Raw genomic sequence first — 19,484 nt, 5'->3', positions numbered from 1 at the left:
ATGCCAAGAAGCTAGAGCTGTTCGGCAGAAAGGTCTACTCCTCCTCCACTCCACTGTTGCGAATGGCAAATTACGCAGCGCATCTAGCGAACCATAATTTCGACAACTACACTAGGCTAACCTCCCTCATGGACTCGCTTCCAGAGGACAAGAAACCGGTGCTCAAGGCCATCGTGCAAGAAGGCTACGCGGCCTCGAGGACGGGAGTTCAGATCGCCCTCGATGTTGCAGACACAGCAGCACGCTCCACAGCTACGGCAGTGGTGATGTGAAGGGAGTCCTGGCTCCAGACTTTGGGTATACCGAGGGATCTGCAGGCAAAGATCGTCGATCTTCCCTTCGACTCGCAGAAGCTGTTTGCTGAATCAACTGACTCGGTCCTTCATTCCAGTAAAGATTCAAGAGCCATACTTAGGACCCTGGGGATTTACACCCCTCCATACAGAAAGAAAAAGTACTACCCTCAACAAAGACGGTACCAGTACCAGCAACAGCGTCCCCGGTACCACAGGGGTTACGAGCAAGGGCGACATCAACAGCACCAGCAGTACAGAACTCCCAGGCGACGTTCCCAACAGAGCCATGTGTCCTCGGGGCAGGGCCAAAGGCCACAAGTTTGACACACAGATCCAGGGCTGCGCCATCACTACCATCGTACAAGGTCATCCGAAGCGGTTATTCCACCATCGCCTCCGACCATTCTACGACCAGTGGCAAAGGACCACCACAGACAAATGGGTGCTGGAGATCATAGCCATGGGGTACGCCATCCCCTTCCAGTCGCTCCCACTGCCACGACCTCCACCCAGGCCCCACCTCCAGGAGGCCTCCCACGTAGCAAGGCTCAAGCAGGAGGTAGACCATCTCATGCTCATAGGGGCAGTGGAAAGAGTGCCGGAGCAACTGCAAGGGGAAGGGTTCTACTCGAGGTACTTCCTCACGGAGAAAAAGACAGGAGGCTGGAGGCCCATCTTAGATCTTCGAGGCCTCAACCGGTACCTGCACAAGCAACGCTTTCGGATGATCACAATCGCCTCCATCCTTACGGCACTAGACGATGGACATTGGTTCGCAGCCCTCGACTTACAAGATGCGTATTTTCACATAACTATCCATCCGGCTCACCGACGATTCCTCCGGTTCATGGTAGGCAAAGAACATTTTCAATACAAGGTCCTACCGTTTGGCCTCTCCTCAGCCCCCAGAGTCTTCACCAAGACATTGGCAGTGGTGTCAGCCTGCCTGCACAGACAGGGGGTATTTATATTCCCGTATCTGGACGACTGCCTACTCAAAGGGGCCTCGAAGGAGGAGGTACTACGCATGATACGCGTCACAGCAGGCACGTTCTCTTCGCTCGGCCTGGTTATCAATCTGGCAAAATCAAAGATAGACCCCACACAGGACATAGAGTTCATAGGGGCACGCATAAATTCTATTACAGCGAGAGTGTATGTACCAGAGACTCGCTTTCGGGCCATCGGCTCCCTCGTGCAAGTCATCACCTTCAGCCCTACGGTGCCGGTCCTGACGTGCTTACAGCTGCTGGGCCACATGGCAGCAGTGACGTTCGTAGTACAGAACGCCAGGTTACACATGCGCAGCATGCAGCACTGGCTGGCGAGCGTATACAAACCGGCAGCACACACCGTTCACAGGGTGGTGTCGCCCACAGCAGAGGTGCGCAAATCCCTGCAATGGTGGGTAAACCCCAAGAACTTGCTAACAGGGGTACCCTTCCACCAACCACAAATATCGGTTTTTCTTACTACAGATGCCTCCCTCATAGGGTGGGGAGCACACATGGGCGAAGAGGTGACTCAAGGGCTGTGGTCTTCCACGGAGCAGTCACTGCACATAAATATACTGGAGCTCAGAGCAGTGTTCAACGCCTGCAGACACTTTCGAGACCATATACAAGACAAAGTAGTCGGGATCAGTACAGACAATACCTCCACCATGTTTTATATAAATCGGCAAGGAGGAGCTCGGTCCCGTGCCTTATGTGCAGAAGCAGTCCGGTTATGGAACTGGTGCATCGCCAACAATATAACCTTGAAAGCCTCGTACTTACCAGGCGCTCACAATGTGAAGGCAGACCAGCTGAGCAGGTGTTTCGCACTCACGCACGAGTGGCAGATCCGTCCCGATCTGCTACGACCGATTTTTCACACATGGGGTTTTCCCCAGATAGACCTGTTTGCCACTCAACACAACAAGAAGTGCCCACGATTCTGCTCCAGGGCAGGACTGGGACGGGGGTCCCTGGGGGACGCATTCGCGATCCCCTGGAGGGGCCCCCTGCTTTACGCTTTTCCTCCCACAGTGCTGATCCACAAAGTCTTGCAGAAAGCCAGGAGGGAAGGAGCCCAAATGATCCTGATAGTCCCAACGTGGGATCGACAGCAATGGTTCCCCCTACTCCTGCGCATGTCGGGACGTCCACTGATGCCCCTTCCGGTGGCGCTGGATCTGCTCACGCAAGCCCAGGGGTCCATAGTGCATCCGCACCCCCAAGGCCTGCGACTACAAGCATGGTTAATCCATGGCTCAGCTCCCTAGAGAGCACATGTACGGAGGAAGTGCAACAAGTCCTAGAAAGTAGCAGGAGGACTTCCACCAGGAAGACCGACAAGCAGAAATGGACTCGCTTCACGGCATGGTGTTCTACCAAACAGCTGGCCCCCCTTTTGGTGCCTATACCTGTAATATTAGAGTATTTACTGGACCTCAAGAGAGGAGGACTCTCACTATCCTCGTTAAAGGTCCACCTTGCCGCCATTTCGGCGTGCAGACACGAAGAGAAAGGGCACACGGTGTTCGCCCATCCCATGGTTACCAGGTTCCTCAAAGGGTTGGTAAACCTATACCCCCCTCGGAAACCGCTTCCACCTTCGTGGAACTTGGACCTGGTGCTTAATGCACTAAGGGGACCACCGTTCGAGCCTTTGGCTATGGTTTCCCTCCGCCTCCTTACGATAAAGACGACCTTTTTTCTCACAATTACATCAGCTCGCAGGGTGAGCGAGCTTGCGGCAGTTATGGCAACACCACCCTGCACTGTTTTTTCCAAGGAGGCGGTAACCATACGGCTGCATCTAGCCTTTGTTCCTAAAGTTTCTTCTGAGTTTCACATTAACGAACCTATCGTTTTACCCTCGTTTTATCCAAAGCCTCATAACTCTAACAAAGAGGCGCGCCTACACCTCTTGGACGTGAGGAGGGCGCTAGCCTTCTATATAGACAGGACCAAGTCCTTCCGGAAAACGGATAGACTCCTAGTCTCTCTCGCTCCCAAATCGAAAGGAGAAGGTCTTTCTTCGCAGAGAATCTCGAAGCACATCGTATCCTGCATAAAAATGTGCTACGAACTCAAAAAGACTCCTTTACTGGCCACTCCCAGGGCTCATTCCACTAGGGCGGTGGCAGCATCAACAGCCCTTTTTCAAGGGCGTTGCGCTAAAAGACATTTGCAGAGTGGCGACCTGGTCATCCTGTGACACCTTCGCCAAACATTACGCCCTTCACAGGGTATTCCAAGAGGATACCCGTCTCTCGACAGCGGTCCTCTCGGGGACAAGCTGCACATAATCCGATTACCCACCTCCTATCTTGGGTTACTGCTGGGTAGTCACCTAATATGGAGCACCCACAGGGACACTCGAAGAAGAAAGAAAGGTTACTCACCGTAGTAACGGTGGTTCTTCGAAATGTGTCCCCGTGGGTGCTCCACTACCCGCCCATCCTCCCCGCTTCGGATCTCTGTTTAGTGTTTTGCAGGAGCATCCGAGGCGGTTGGTCAAGGAACTGGCGGGGACCGGATTGCGCACGTGGCCAGGAGCGCACAAGGGAGCGGCGCGCACCAGTGCATGCGCAGTCCGGCAGAAACTGCTTGGAAGATCCGATCTGCAGCGCCGGGCGAGCCTGACACCTAATGTGGAGCACCCACAGGGACACATCTCGAAGAACCACCGTTACTACGGTGAGTGACCTTTCTTTCCTGCTGATTACTGACAGGCAGGGGCCTAATGCTGCTTTTGCTTGAGCTGATTTTAAATCAGTGTAATTCCCTCAATTACACCAGCATCACTATGAAGGGGGCATTAGCTTTATTCTAGCCACAGAGGGCCAAATTCAGCACGTTTCTGAAGCAGTGAATATCTCTCCTGTGGTTCCTAAAAAGTAACAAATGAATCTGGTGGTGCCTGATTAGACCAAAATTGAAACATAGTGGCTCAGATATACTGTCTGAATGCAACTTCCCCTGGAGTCAGCTGCACTGCATAGTGAGGGCAGTAGTTTTACCTTCCATCCAGAGATCCACAGGAATCAGGACACCTCTCTACCAGCACAGCCCCCAGAGCATGCAGGCCTGTTCAGGAGGGACTGCTCGCTCTCTCTGAGATCCCAGAGGAGTAGGAATTGCAGCTTGCTTGTGCCACTCTGTCCCTGCTACCTGCTGTTACAGGCTGGCTATTCTCTGCTTGCTCAGGGAGTCAGTCAAGTGCAGTTTGTTTTGTAAAATTTCCACCTCCCTGTGAACTTCTTACCAAATAAGTGTTTTGCAGGAAACTAAACAGGAGTTTGGGGAAGCGAAGAGATATCATCCACCCCACAGGCAAGGAGCAGGCTGCACGAAGAGAAGGATTAAACAAAAAATAATCAAAATCTATCAGCTTTCATCCTCGGGGCTTCTCCCTTTGTCCCATGTCATTTGTCACTTTACATTCAGACAGCAAACTCCTCTGGGCAGAGACACATTTATGTAAACACAGAGCTATTGTGCTTGACTAATTAGTAAAAGAAAAAGGTTTAAAGACAGTGTTTTAGGTCAATATTCATAAAATCACAGAACTCAAGAAATCAAGTCTAGTCTTCTGCACTCTTGGCTGGACCAAGCACCATATATACCAAGGATGGCCAGACTTTTTTCATCGGAGGCCACATGGCAATTTTTCACATGGTCCGGGGGCTGAACCCAAAATAGCCCCAAACCTGTGCCCCCTACCTCCAGGCTTAGCCCTTTTCAGCCCCAACCCCTGCCACCAGCTATAACCCCTATCAGCCCCAGCCACCCCCTCTCACTTAATCCCTCTCAGCCTTAAACCACCTCCCTGCCCTGGCCACCAGGCTTAGCTACTCTCAGCCTTAAGCTGCCTTCCCCAATCCCAGGCTTAACCCGCTCATCCCAAACCCAAGATTAACCTACCTGAGATATGAGTGCCACACTCTGCTGCTGCCCGCCACTGCTCCATCACCGTGGTTACTGCCTCCTCCTCAGTGCGGCTCACCCCAGCTCTCCTATTCCCTTGTCCCACCTGCAGTGCAATCAGTGCCTTGCCCTGCCATGCTGAAATAACAGAACTCAATTTAATTGTCTTAATGGCTGGATCCCTCCTGCCATCTGGCTTGCCATCAGACTAATTCAGTTTAGTTCCATTTTTCAGTATGGCAGAGAAGGGAGCTGGAGGAGTCAGTGGTGGCAGTGTTTGGAGCTGCAAATGGCTCCTTAAAGAGCCACATACAGCTCTAGAGCTGCCGGTTGCCAACCCCACTCCCCTATCAAAATGGCACCACTTCTGGTTTTGCAGACTGGATAAAAAAGCTCTGTGGGCTGGCTTCTGGCCTGCAGGCCACATGTTGGCCAACCCGATCTATACCTTCCCAGACCTGATCTTAAGAAACTCCAGTGATGGAGATTCCACAACCTTGTCAGACAGTTTATTCCAATGCTTACCCACCCTGACATTTAGAAAGATTTTCCAACTTAAACCTCTCTTCATGCAATTCAAGACTGTTGCTTCTTGTCCTGTCATCAACGGTTAAGGAGAATATTTCTTCTCTCTCCTCCTTGTGATCACCTCTTAGATGCTTGAACATTGCTACCATGTTCCTCTGAGTTGTCTCTTTTCAGGACTAAACAAACCCAGTTAGTTCAATCTGTAATTTGGTCTGTAATTCCCTGGGTTATCCTTACTTCCTGTTTTATAGATGGGGACTATATTTGCCCTTTTCCAGGCTTCTGGGATCTCTACATAACTTCCATAATTTTTCAAAGGTAGATCAGATGTCATCTCAGTCAGCTCCTTGAGTCTTCCAGGGTGCATTTCATCTGGCTCTGGTGACTTGAAGACATCTAACTTGTCTAAATTTTAACTTGTTCTTTCCCTATTTTAATTTATGATTCTAACTCATTTTCACTGGCTGGCATCCACTCTGTTAGACTTGCACTCATCTCCAACCTTCTTGGGGAAAACCAAAACAAAGAAGTCATTAAGCACCTCGGCCATTTCGACATTTTCTGTTACTGTTTTCCCTTTTTCACTGAATAATGGGCCGAGCCTGTCTTTGGTCTTCCTCTTGCTTCTAATATATTTGTAGTGTATTTTCTTGTTACTCTTTATGTCTCTTGGCTAGATTGAGCTCATGTTTGTGTCTTGGCCTTTCTGATTTTGCTTCTGCATACTTATGTTATTTGTTTGTATTCATCCTTTATACCTTGACCTATTTTCACTTTTTGTAGGACTCCTTTTTGATGTTTAGATCATTCAAGATCTCTTGGGTAAGCCCGGGTGGTCTCCTGCCATACATCCTATCTTTTCAATGGAGTGAAATAATTCGTTCTTGTATCCTTAATGTCTCTTTGAAAAACTGCCACATCTTTGATTGCTTTTTTTCTCCTTAGACTTGCTTCCCATGGGATCTTACCTACCAACTCCCTGAGGTTCTAAAGTCTGCCTTCTTGAAATCCATTCTTCGTTTTGCTCTTCTCCCTCCTACCATTTCTTAGAATAATGACTTTTGTTATGAACTCTGTATTGATCTATGTCGTAACAGCATATCACTTTCAACAGACCACAAAGTGTCAGTGTCATCAAAGTACTACATCCACACGCTCCATTTCTACCCCTGAAATATCTAGACATACCACTAATCGTGCCTCTCAGAATAACATCTTGGAGTCCAGCCAGTTTCCACTTTATATCCTCCTCCCATATGCGTTGATCCTCTCCAAAGATGGCTTAAAGACATTACCGTGAATCATGGGAATCCCATGGCTGTGATGAATCAGGGGAGATGTTGTCTGTTCAGGAAGCTAAGCCTGTAGCAGAAAATGGGAGCAGGAGACACTTAAACTACAAATCCCAGGAGGAACTGGGGTGGCTCAGGAGGACATGGTTTAATGACGAACAGAATCAGAACAACACATTTTTATTTGGAAAAGCGGAAACATTTTGTTTAGATTAAATATCTCAAAATAAGAATGTTTCAGCATTACAAAAGAGAAGGTTCCAGTTTTCAGGGGAAATTGTTTGGCTGAATGTTTTCTCTTTTCAGCCAAAAACTGGAAACTTTTTGTTTTTCAGGCGTTACAGCTTTGCAATGAAAGTTGCAATTTTACATGGCAAGAGTAAATGTTTTGCAGAAAATTTAGTTTAGTTGAAAATCCAATTGTCTATGAAAAAATGTGCTTCGGCTCTGTGCCCTGCCACACCAGGTAATACATGTGGCCCTCAAACGTGATCTCTAATATGGGGTGGGACAGGCCCAGGTCATATATATCCAGGCGTGATGCAGAGGGCTGGAGCAGTTACTTCAGGACATGGACTTTAGTCTTTTTTCTATTACTCCAATTTTTCCTGTGTTCAGCTCAACATAAGACCATCTCTACTGATCGTGACAGGGATTTTTTTTAGCCATTTAGACTCTTGTTCATTGCTATAGTAAAGAAAGGATGGATTTTGCAAGTAAGCATGCTGTTAAACTTAAACTACTTGAGTTACTTCACCCAGGACTTGTCCCTGTGGTGTATTAGCACACACTAGTGGGGTGTATATTTTAGTGCACACCAGCATGTTATAAACTAGCTGAAACGTGGGTCCTGCTGGTGCACACTAAAAGTTTTCAAGAGCACATTGACATAGTCCCACCTCGAACAGTGCATTGTTAGAGGGCATTACGAAACTGTCACCGGGGGGCAGTGCGTGCTCAACAAGCTAGCGCTTGTTAGAATTTACACACCTCTCTCTAGGGAGGTCTAACATGCTGCGTGAAGAGACCCTTAGTTATATGAGGCAATTGGTCATTGTTTTAAGGGTGACCACTTGAACTAGGAGCACTGAGATGAAATGCAGGGAGGGAATTGAAAGGTGGAATGTTAGGAAAATACTCCCAACAGAGAGGTCTGTGCTCACGTATGGTGTTCACCCCCAAGGCCTGTGATTTCGATTATTTCTAACGTGAGTGGTGCTAGCTCCTGCTTCAGAAGGTCCCCCCCACCAGTCCTGCTTGGGAAGAGGGTGTCAAGTGAGATGCGAGGACAGCACATCTCTCAGTTCTCTGATGTAAGGAGTCTTGCATGGTTGCCCATTTTCAGAACCGTTTCAATCAGAGAGTCTCCTGTAACCTCACTCTGAGCTCTGCCTCCGTAGTTTGCTATTCTTGAAATAGTTGGTGGCTCCTGAAAGATATGCTTATTTCATTCAGCTTCAGATATGTCCCAGAGCCCCATAATCCAGACATGTTCTAGAAATCTGCACCTGCCTTGTGCTTTGGCATTTCCCAAAGCATCTCCTACGAATCTATTTACAATAGGACGTCTCAAACCGCTTTCAAAACCATGCGCTATATGTGTGTCTTCAGTCCACTGAGGCTTCCCTGGAAAGCTTTGCCCTGGTCCGTGCAGCCTGCTCTGTCAGATGGCCTTGGCACAGTGAGATTTTCTTTTGCATGTTTGCTTGACATTTTCTGTAACCATTGCCATGTGACAGAGATACATATTCATCGGCTCTTTGTGGAGCTGTGTGCAGAGCCCATTAAATTACTGACACTAAAATCATCACTAGGCTTCAGAGTTAACAGTGCTGCACCACTTTATATCTGAGCTGTATGATCAAGGATTTCTTCACAACGGATGGGGCTAGAACCTTAATGTGTTTTTCAAATGGAAATGTAGACTTGGGAACATGTGGGAATATCGGTTGCCAGGGAAATGGACCGGTTTGGGCTTGATATTGTCTGACCCTGGCTCACTATTTAACAGGGATTGTGGGACTCTGTGTTTGTGTAATGCCTAGCACAATGGGTCCATGGCCTGGGCTCCGAGGTGCACCTGTGCTACAGATAATTAATAAAACGAGGGGAGTAAAAGGAGGAAATGGGGAATACCTCTGTGAATTTAATTGCTGGAAGTGGCAGCTACTCTTAGGGCTTGTCTACACTAGCTCCCTGCTTCGAAGGGAGGATGTTAAGTAGGGTGTTGGGAGATTACAATGAAGTGCTGCGCTGCATATGCAGCATTTCATTAAGCTAATCCTCCCCTGTGGCAACTCCAAAGTGTTAAACTTCGAAGTGCCGGCTCGCGTCGCGGCTCACCCGCTGGTACTTCGAAGTGCCCAGGCAAAATTCCGAGGAGTAAAGGGGCTTGGAAGATGCCCCGGCACTTCGAAGTACCAGCGGGTGAGCCGCGACGCGAGCCGGCACTTCGAAGTTTAACACTTTGGAGTTGCCGCAGGGGAGGATTAGCTTAATGAAATGCTGCATATGCAGCGCAGCACTTCATTGTAATCTCCCAACACCCTACCTACCATCCTCCCTTCGAAGCAGGGAGCTAGTGTAGACACAGCCTTACTGATTGTCTTGCCTCTTTTGACGTTAACGTGACGGGGCAATTTGCCTCGCGTGTCCTCATAAACCTTCCCCCTCTCAGCAATCAGACGCAGACACTTTCTCTGTCACTTCTGGTGTTCGTTTCCGCTAAATTGCTTTTACAGCTTCCCCTTTTAGCTTTAATTTGCAGCATCTCTTTCTTCCCTCGTCTCCCAGACAATACACACATACGAGTATGTCCCCCTCTTGACGGATGGAAGCCCCTGCGCAGTGGGGCTGACAGCCTGACCGGGCCCCTGGGTAAGGTGGGGAGTGAGCTGCTTTGCATCCCTGGAAGAGCCAGGGCTGAGCTAGCCAGCCCTCAGTGCCGCCTGGACCGCAGTGACTCCCACCCTCTACCCTTCAGCACTGCCCACAGCGCATCTTGTGGTGCTCTGGCTGCAATGTAAAGGACCCAGGTTTTCAGCTGCCACTGCTGTTCCAGTTCCAGTAGCAATGACAGTGACTAGAAGCTCTGGGCCCTTTTATACCATCACGCCCCAGGGCAACTATCAAACCTGTCCCGCCCCTAACCCTTCGGCAGGCCTGGCCCTGCCTCTTCAGATGACAAGCAGTTAAAGAGCTTTCCAGAGTAGCCGTGCTGAGTGGGATTGGTTTGATGATAGTCTCTAAGGCGCCAGCACCGCAAGGTGACCTAAGTGCCTGCAGCAGCCCGCCTGCATAATTCACGTGCAGGATTGGGGTCTTGACTGTGTAGGCAGTTTGGTGCTGTTAATTACATTCTGTATCAAGGCACAAGCCTCCTCTCTCAGGCCTTCTTGAGATTAGCGAAGTGTTCATGGGTTTTTGAAGCAAGTCTGTTTAGGGCATCTTCTGCATCCTCTTGTGAACAATGAGCCTGACCCTGCAGGGTGCCCTGGGACATCATAGAATCAAAGGGTTGGAATTAGAAGAGAGCTTAGGAGATCATCAAGTCCAATCCCCTGCTCAAAGCAGGCCCAATCCCGACTAAGTTGTCCCAGTCAGGGCTTTGTCAAGCCGGGACTTAAAAACCTTTGGGAGTGGAGATCCACAGAATCATAGAATCATAGAACGATAGAGCTGGAAGAGACCTAAAAAAGCCATTGAGTCCAGCCCCCTGCTCTAAGCAGGACCAAACCCATCAGATCAGCCCAGCCAGGGCTTTGTTGAGGTGAGACTTAAACACCTGCAGTGACGGAGACTCCACTACTTGCCTGGGTAGACCATTCCAATGCTTCACCACCCTCCTGGTGAAGAAGTTTTTCCTAATGTTCAACCTGGACTTTCCCAACCGCAACTTGAGACCGTTGTTCCGTGTTCTGCCATCCGTGACCACTGTGAACAGCCTCTCTCCAGTCTCTTTGCAGCCTCCCTTCAGTACGTTGAAGGCTGTTATCAAGTCCCCCCTCAGTCTTCTCTTCTGCAGACTAAACAGTCCCAATTCCCTCAACCTTTCTTCATAAGTCATACGCTCCAGCTCCCTAATTATTTTGGTTGCCCTCCGCTGGACCCTCTCCAGTGTATCCACATCCTTCCTATAAATGGGGGCCCAGAACTGGACTCAGTACTCCAGATGCAGCCTCACCAAAGCCGTATAAAGAGGAATAATCACTTCCCTGGATCTAGTGACAACGCTCCTCTTGATGCAACTTAATATGCCGTTAGCTTTCTTGGCTACAATGATACACTGTTGACTCATGTCCAGCTTCTCGTCCACTACAACTCCCAGATCCTTTTCTGTAGAACTATTACTGAGCCAGTCAGATCCCAGCCTGTAACAATGCTTGGGATTCTTCTGGCTCAAGTGCCCAACCTCATTAGATTTCTTGCAGCCCAGTCTTCCAATTTGTCTAAGTCAGTCTGGACCCCGTCCCTACCCTCCAGTGTATCTACCCCTCCCCCTAGCTTAATGTCATCCACAAACTTGCTGAGGGTGCAATCCAGCCCCTTATCCAGGTCATTGATAAATATGTTGAACAGAACCGGCCCCAGAACTGAACCTTGGGGCACTCCGCTAGAAACCGACTGCCATCCCGACTTGGAGCTGTTGATCACTACCCTCTGGGCCCGACCTTCCAGCCAGCTTTCTATCCATCTTACAGTCCATTTATTCAATCCACATTCCTTTAATTTGCTGACAAAAATATTGTGGGAGACCGTATCAAAAGCTTTGCTAAAGTCCAGATAAATCACATCCATTGATTTTCCCCTATCCACAGAGCCAGTTATCTCATCGTATAAACTAATCACATTGGTCAGGCATGACTTGCCCTTCCACCACTTCTCTAGGTAACTTATTTCAGTGCTTCACCACTTTCCTGGTGAATAGCTCAACCCAGTGCTTTTTCGGTGCCAGTAGTTGCTGGTACTGAGTACCACACCTCAGCAGCCCCAGCTGCGGGACTGGCTGGGAGGTAAGGGGCAGGAGCCAGTTGAGTACTGGCTCCTCTTTTTTACCAAAAAGCACTGGTTTTTCCTAATATCCAATAGACACCACCACCCCCCCACACTGCACCTTGCAACTTTTTCTGCCATCTGTCACCACTGAAAACAGCCTCTCTCCATCCTCTTTGTAATCCCCTCAGGTAGTTGAAAGCCATCAAATCCCCCCCTCACTCTTCTCTAGATTAAATAAGCCTAAACCTTCAGGCTCTCCTCATGAGTCACGTGCTCCAGCCCCCTCATCATTTTCGTGGCCTTCTGCTGGACTCTCTCCAATGCGTCCACATCCTTTTCGTAATGGGGGCCCCAGAATTGGAAACAATATGCCAGATATGATCTCACTAGTGTCAAATAAAGGGGAATAATCACTTCCCTAGATCTGCTGCGATATTGAGAATCCCTCTCCCATAGGAAACCAGCGGGAAGAAAGAGTGCTTAGAGCCTTGTTACCCTTGTCCTGACTCTCTCCCACCCCTCCTCCTGTTTGATAAACCCACCTGCCGCATTTTGGTTACATTAGAGGGTGAGCCCTTTGGGACAGAGACTGGGCTTTAGTACAGGGCTGTAAAGTGCTTAATGCAAAGAGTCCCTGATCCTCCTGTAGTTCTGTTGGTGTTATTGTCATACAAGGCCTGGCATTAGCACATCCAGCCATTGCCAGAGGCAAGGAACCTTATCAAAGCCATGACAGAGCATCACCCTGACACAGCCCAATCCTAATATAATTGACACAATATGCAAAGCTCACAACTTAGATGGAAACCAGTCGGCCAACATTTAAACTGCATCGCATTCATTATGAAATCTCCCAGCTCTAGTCTGGCTGCTCCTGCCAACCCATTGTCAGGCACCGATGCAAAGAGCTGCCAGACAAGCCATTAGCAGCGCTCAACACATTTGATTGCTCATGGAAAATCCAGTCAGTGTACTGTATGTTTTTGAGTGCCATCTAGTGGCACCCTCTCTATCAGCTTCCATGTAAATCTAGAGCTCTCTTGTAACGCCCATCGTATCCGAGCACTCCTGTTCAGTGGTGCTGACAGTTGCTGTGGGCCTGTCTCCCCTGTTCCCTCCACCAAGCTTGACCCTGCTGCAGCTCCGCCCCATCCGTACAACCCCATGCTCCCGGCCCCAAGCCAGCCCCAACCTGCGGCGGGAGGGGATCCATTAATATCGTGGAAGAGTGCAGCCCTGGACCACATACCACATTGTTGGAGTGCCCCTGCCCCCGCCATCAAAATGTGCTGCCCATTCCTGGGTTAGGTTGTCCCTACAGACCTGTGTTCCAGGAATGAATGCCAGGAAGGTACGTGGAAGGTATGCTCATGGCCTTGCTAAATGCACAAATGTGAAGAGTGACAATGTTTCCTGCTGGAGCAGGAGCTCGCATACCTCCTTTGGCGGGTCACACTCAGTCCTCTGTCCTTACCACGATTCTTGGTGCTGGGCTGATGAGCGTTTCCATAAAAATTCAGTTCTTTTGCATATCCCTCTCCAGGTCGCTTTGCCCAGGGAAGTTGGTGGTGACCCTTTTAACATGGGGGAATGCAGATATTCGCTAAAAGAACCTTCATGAGTTGGTGCTTCACTATCTTATCCTAAAGGTCCAGAATGTTTATTTTTCCTCTTCTTTTTTTGGCTTTAATTCTTGTTGTTTTCATTGCATATTGATTCCAGATATCTGAGAAATATGGGCTTCCAGCAGAAAAGATTGCAAAACTTTACAAGAAAAGCAAAAAGGGGTAAGAGAAAGTAAACCTTTAATTAATGATGAGATGTTATGGTTCAATAGAACCCAGAGACTGCAGGTAAGATCATGGCCCCAACATGCTTTATAGTGTAAACATAACTAGTAAGAGACGAGTCCCTAACCCAAATAGATGACAAAGGGTGATCTCCAGTCTGTGTCTGGAGCAAGCAGTGTATTTGTGGGGTGAACAGGAAGAGCTGGGTATCAGGCTCCTAACAGTGTGAGAGCAGAGTCCTGTGTAGGCCACATGTGTAGTCTTTGATTTACTGGCCTCTTGATTCTCCTAGTGGATGCATTCAGGCTTGACTTGGCAGGATGTAGCCTGGTCCCAGAGCTGAATGTTAGCTAAGGAGCCAGCCGTTGAGGGGGAGGGGCAGAGCTATGTTCATTGTTGGAACGTTAGGTGAGTGAAGTTACCCATTTTACAATGATTCAGATACACCAATATTTTAAAAACAACCAGCCCTCCACCCCTTGCGCACAAACTTAATGTCCTGTCTTCCCGTGTTTGACCTAACCACAACATTCTGGTAATGCCATTTTAAATTAATTGGCTCCTGTTTGCATCTTTAAATCTATCTGAACAAAGTGTTTTCTGGGGGAATTTCCTTGGCTTCTGAAAAACAGTGGCACCTTGAAGGTGAACAGGTTTAGTTGGGAATGAGCTTTCCTGGGCACAAACCCACTGTTATGAAAATAAAGCAGGCAAACGAAATCCATTCTTCGGCCCACGTTGAAATTTCACAGGGATGGGGGAAGGAGGCAAGGGTACTCTTTTCTCCAGGATGTGGAAGAAATTTCCTCTGGGGGTCTCTGAACGTGGTCTCTATATGTCCCTGATAGCCTCCCGCCCATGCAGTGTGGGGTCATTCTGGGTTAGGGAGTGAATACCCCTTGCCAGGCTGCACTGCTTTGGACAAGTGTGCAGACTCTTCTCTTTGATTGGCCATGCATGTAAGAATTCTGATTTCTTCATTTGTCCCCAGGATCCTAGTAAACATGGATGATAATATCATAGAGCACTACTCCAACGAGGACACCTTCATCCTCAACATGGAGAGCACAGTGGAAGGCTTCAAGATCACGCTGACTGAGATCTAGCCCAGCTCAGGACCCTTTCCTGAGGCACCCCTCTCCTGCATTTCATCCTCCTTGTGAAGAACATTCCCCAGGACCCTTGCATATACTCATCGACATTGACCAGAGAAGGTGTCACAAAAAATGCATTGCAAATGTCACCCGCTCTGCTATTCAACCCTAAAACCAAACCCAACAAACAGTGACTTGAGTCTGTCAAGCAAAAGGCCACATGTGTTCACTCGGTCCTTTATTTATTGATCCCCCCCGCTTCAATGTACGAGCGACTACCAGACCAGTCACACCCAGCTCACGTGAAACCAGGCGTTGAAACAGCACAGGTGCCTCCTAAATTAGGGAGAGGAATTGGGTTGGAATCTGGTTGAAATCACTTTAAGAATAGCCTCCTCCACAATCGGCTGTCGGCAAATCTGATGCTACTAATTTGTGCAGTGCTAAAGATGGGGAAAGTGGCCAACTGAGCTTGCTTGCTCAAAACCATGCCTGTTGCTCTGTAGTACATAGTTTTGCCAAATACCTCTGGTAGTTCTCGGCACGTAGCAACGAGGATGTGTAAGTAAGGCATTCGGCTCTATTGTAATTTGTAAGTAAGCTGGAAAGCTACTGTTTAACTTTTGTACATAATGTTTATAATATGCAATAATATATTTTAACCTACTGTATATGGGCGTGTTAACTGCCACGATGTTGTTCGTGTTTAGATTAAGGGTGAACTGAGTCGCTCTTCTCTGAGAGGTTTAGATTTCTGCAAGCTGCTGAGGTTTGAGGCTGTGCTAGGAAGATAAGAGTCACATCGGATTCATGGGTTTGGTTCAGTAGTTACACTGGAATATTACAAGTATGCAGCCAAATTCCTCCCTGCGTGACTCCGTTCATTTCAAAGGGCTAGTTTGGGGATGACTGTGGTCCATTGCCTCTAAAACTTGACTGGTGCCATTGGTGTCTGTTTTTTTCTCCAAAATCCTTTTCTTTCAATCTCAGTGTTGGTCTGTATCAGTCATGCTAGGGCAGTGGTCACCTACAGGCCTATATTTGCCCAGCTTAATGGGCATGCTTTTTCTATTGCATTGCACCTCATATTGCCATTTCCGTCTGTGCAAAGGTGGGTTAAAAATGCCGCCAGTCTGACCTGGTGATATTGTTTTAACACTTGCTTTGTACAGATGTAAGCTCCTAATACTGGACATGCGCTTACTTGTGCAGGTCTGTAGCCCTATTGAAATCCCTGCTTCACAATAGTAGTTCAGCAGGCGTGTAATTATCCACAGAGCCCAGAACCCAGGCAAGGTTCAGAGGAGGATAACGAGAATATGCTTTTCACTGTATTTCTGCCTGCACTGGAGAGCTTTTCTTTTTTCTCTTTCTGTAGCTGGCTCTCCAGTAAGTAGTGCTGACTGGTGTTTCATGGCCTTTTCATACCACACTCAGCCCCATGTGGCTGCTTTTCTCGCCCGTCGGACATGATATATAAGAGCGGGAACTCTGAGGAATAGGAGGCTTGTGGCGTTTGACTTTGGCTTTTGTTTGGAACAAGGCCCTGCCCTGACTTGGGCCAGATCTTTATTTCTAACCCTTTGTAAAAAGAAGCAAATCCTGGCCGGCGAGACTCATGCACAGGCCGACTGGGCAGCAGGGATTTGTTCTTGTATTTTCCGTTTTTAAATGGAAGAAGTAAGCCCTGTTTGGAATGCTCAGCCATATTAAGAGGCCCTTTCAGTGGGGCTACTCATGTACTTAAAGCTAAGCCTGTGTGTAAACAAGCATGAGCCCCCTTTGACAGCAGCGGAGCTCTTTTATCTATTTTAACTGTCTGTGGGTTTGATATTGGACCGTTCAGCAAAGCATGTCATTGGCAGAAGTCAGTGAGGGTTCTGGATTCACCACAGAGTTGTCACAGATAAAGAAGGTGAAGCAGATCCTGCATGGGCAGCCACAGGGTTTGGGTTAGCATTGGACTTCGTGTTCCTGCCCGCAGGAATGTGTTTGTTCCTTCTCACTTGCACATGATGTGAATGTGCTGTGGGTCGCAGAGTGGCCTAGTGTCATAGAGCACTGTTGCTTGCTAGCCTAGGACGAGTGAGCACTGCAGAGCTTCAAGTGTGAGCCATAGGCCAGGTCTACACTAGACCTTAAAGTTAATCGTAGATACGCGGGTCCAGCTGCAGCAATTGTGTAGGTGGAATCAACGTATCTACGATCAACTTGTCTGGCCATCCTCACTGAGGGAGGTTGATGGGAGAAGTTCTCCATTGACCTCCCTTACTCCTCATGTTAATGAGGAGTATGGGGGTTGATTGTCGAGCCCTGGTAACTCGATTTTGTGCATCCCCACGAGGCATGCGAAATTGAACCCCAGAAGATCGACCCTTACCAGATTGATCTCCTGGGTAGTGTAAATGTACCCAAAGAGTCTTTCTAATCCCAGGTTCAGATGCTGCGGCTTGTGCAGTCTGCAAAGGGAAAGGTGCACCTGAGAGTAATCAAAAAGATTTTGTAAACATACACTTTATTTTAAAGTCCTTAAGATCCCTTGACAGTCACACACCAGCCAGATTGTTCTGGCTTTATTCGCGCAGGTAGCCGTACTGAACTGACGGGCTTCCTAAAGGGTGTGTACAGCCAGCAGGACTTGTCCTGATACAGAGAGAGGTTTTAAAATGATCAGATTAAGTAAACCTGACAGCCATTTCTTCTTTAGTTACCTATCTGCCAAGACCTGAAGTTGAGGGGCTCCAGCCAGTGGCATCACAAGTACCAAAAGCCTTACCCAGAACACAGCTTGCTGCCCTACCTTCGGCTTCATCTGCTGTGAAAAGAGAACCACGTGTCCCTGGTCGGGCCAGGTTAAAAGCCTGTTGGTTCAACTGTAAAGGCTGTTGGTCGAGAGGAGAAGATCGAGTCATAGGAAGGTCCAGGGCCAGTAACTCACTCTCCTAGAACAATGGGAAAGCTCCCCTGTCCAGTCTAAGTAGCCACTGCACATTGGTTCAAAGGCTCCAGCTGGCCCAGAACATACCACGTGTTTGTTTACATTTCATGCTGGTTAAAACATGTATGGCACTTACCGTGCTTTTCTTTGTTTAAAACAAAAAAAGAGGAGCTGGTACTCAGGCAGCTCCCCACTGTCCTGTGGCTGGACCTGCCAAGGGGCCGGTACTTACGCTTCATCCAGTCCTGTGATGAACAATGTAGATTAAATTTAAAATTTTGCTTCTGCTTTAAATGGGAGTGAGATTTGGCAAGAGAGGCCAAAATTTCCTGTGTTATCTTGTTGGTCTTTTTATTGTTATTGGGCACTTTGTCGCTATTTGTTTTAAAAGAACAAAATTCTCCTGCAGTGCACGAACAAGCAGCGTCTGAAGGCAGCTGCTTCGCAGAGCTCTGTACAGTGAGGGCAGTTTAGAGTTTACAGATGTCACATTCTTTTTGAACACTCCCGAGGGACTCCTCGTAGGCGCGGTCCTGCAAAATGCTAAAGCAACAAATCGCAAGGCTTGAGCTGTCAGTGGAACATCCCATATATTTGTTTGTATAAGCAGCCTTGGAATGCCTTGCTATGAAAGCTGAACTGTGCAATCGGACGCTCAACCCTGATGCCGCTCCAACACAGATCAGCTGCTTATTGTCCAAGTAACCGTGCCCCCTGTTGGAAAGTTACACGTTTTCTTTGCGGGTGGTTGGGAGAGGGCAGCAGCCTCCCTGCCCTGGCAAGGCTAGCAATGGGGTGGTGGCTTGGGGAGAATTTGTGAGGTTTTTCTCCCTTTGCGTCTCCTCTGCTCACTCCTCTCTTGTGCAGATCACCGAACAGCAGCAGCGCTTGTTTCCGAGACCTCTCCCGTTTGTGCTCTTCTCTTTCAAGCTGTGGATTGTTGAGAAGTTGTGGGTTGAGTGGAACTGATGCCTTCATCAGTACCAGTAAAAACGAAGCTGTACGCTGTTCTGAATGCAGCAGGGAGTGTGGTATGGAATTGGAGATGAATTCCCTTCCTGAGATGTTTGAAATGTAAAGCCTGTAACATGTCTGTTCTCTCCCCCACTTCCTTTAAATTGTGATAAGAGGCAAACGAGCATGTTTGTGCCAAATTTTGTGACAACCCCTCACGCTAGCAAGCAAGGAAGCTTAGTGTATAAACAGTGTGCGTTTATGTTAAGGTACTACTTCATGTAACTAAGTAGTGTTGTAAATGGGAGAGGGGATTGAGAAACTATAAATACAGGTATTTTATTTTTTGTACATTTTTGAGAAGAAAAAAATAAATATTCATATGTAAGAGAGACTGGTGGCCAATAGGTTCATTGGTATATAGTGCGGTATTACGTACGGTTTTGCCATTTCATCTTTCTGTGTAGAAGTGGCAATTTTTATGAAGGGCTCCAGAGGGGATGATGAAAATACGAATTACAGGAGACCCCCAATTTACATGATTTTGACTTACACATTCCTTGCAATAAAGCAAGTTAAAATCGTGAGAAGTGGGGAGCCGAGAACAGGCAGCAGCCTGGCTCCTGGCTCCCCAGCACTTAAAACTGACCAGTGTAGCAACTGGTCAGTTTCCCAGCTTCC

At 48.2% G+C, this 19,484-nt stretch overlaps 1 protein-coding gene across 2 annotated transcripts in view; it reads left to right on the top strand.

Annotated features, from left to right (window-relative positions):
- The window catches only part of GRHL2 (grainyhead like transcription factor 2), a 125,794-nt gene extending 106,603 nt beyond the window's left edge, over positions 1–19,191 (top strand). For both annotated transcript variants that reach the window (XM_074986836.1, XM_074986834.1), the window contains exons 15-16: positions 13,750–13,814; positions 14,809–19,191. In XM_074986836.1, the coding sequence (XP_074842937.1) occupies positions 13,750–13,814; positions 14,809–14,923 (180 nt within the window). In that variant the 3' untranslated portion in view covers positions 14,924–19,191. The remainder of the gene's footprint in view (positions 1–13,749; positions 13,815–14,808) is intronic.
- The last annotated feature ends 293 nt before the right edge of the window (positions 19,192–19,484 follow it).

This window comes from Carettochelys insculpta, chromosome 2 (assembly GCF_033958435.1).
Source record: "Carettochelys insculpta isolate YL-2023 chromosome 2, ASM3395843v1, whole genome shotgun sequence".
Lineage (NCBI taxonomy): Eukaryota > Metazoa > Chordata > Testudines > Carettochelyidae > Carettochelys > Carettochelys insculpta.
The sequence above is the reverse complement of the archived record's forward strand: the minus strand, read 5'-3'. Positions and strand labels throughout refer to the sequence as shown.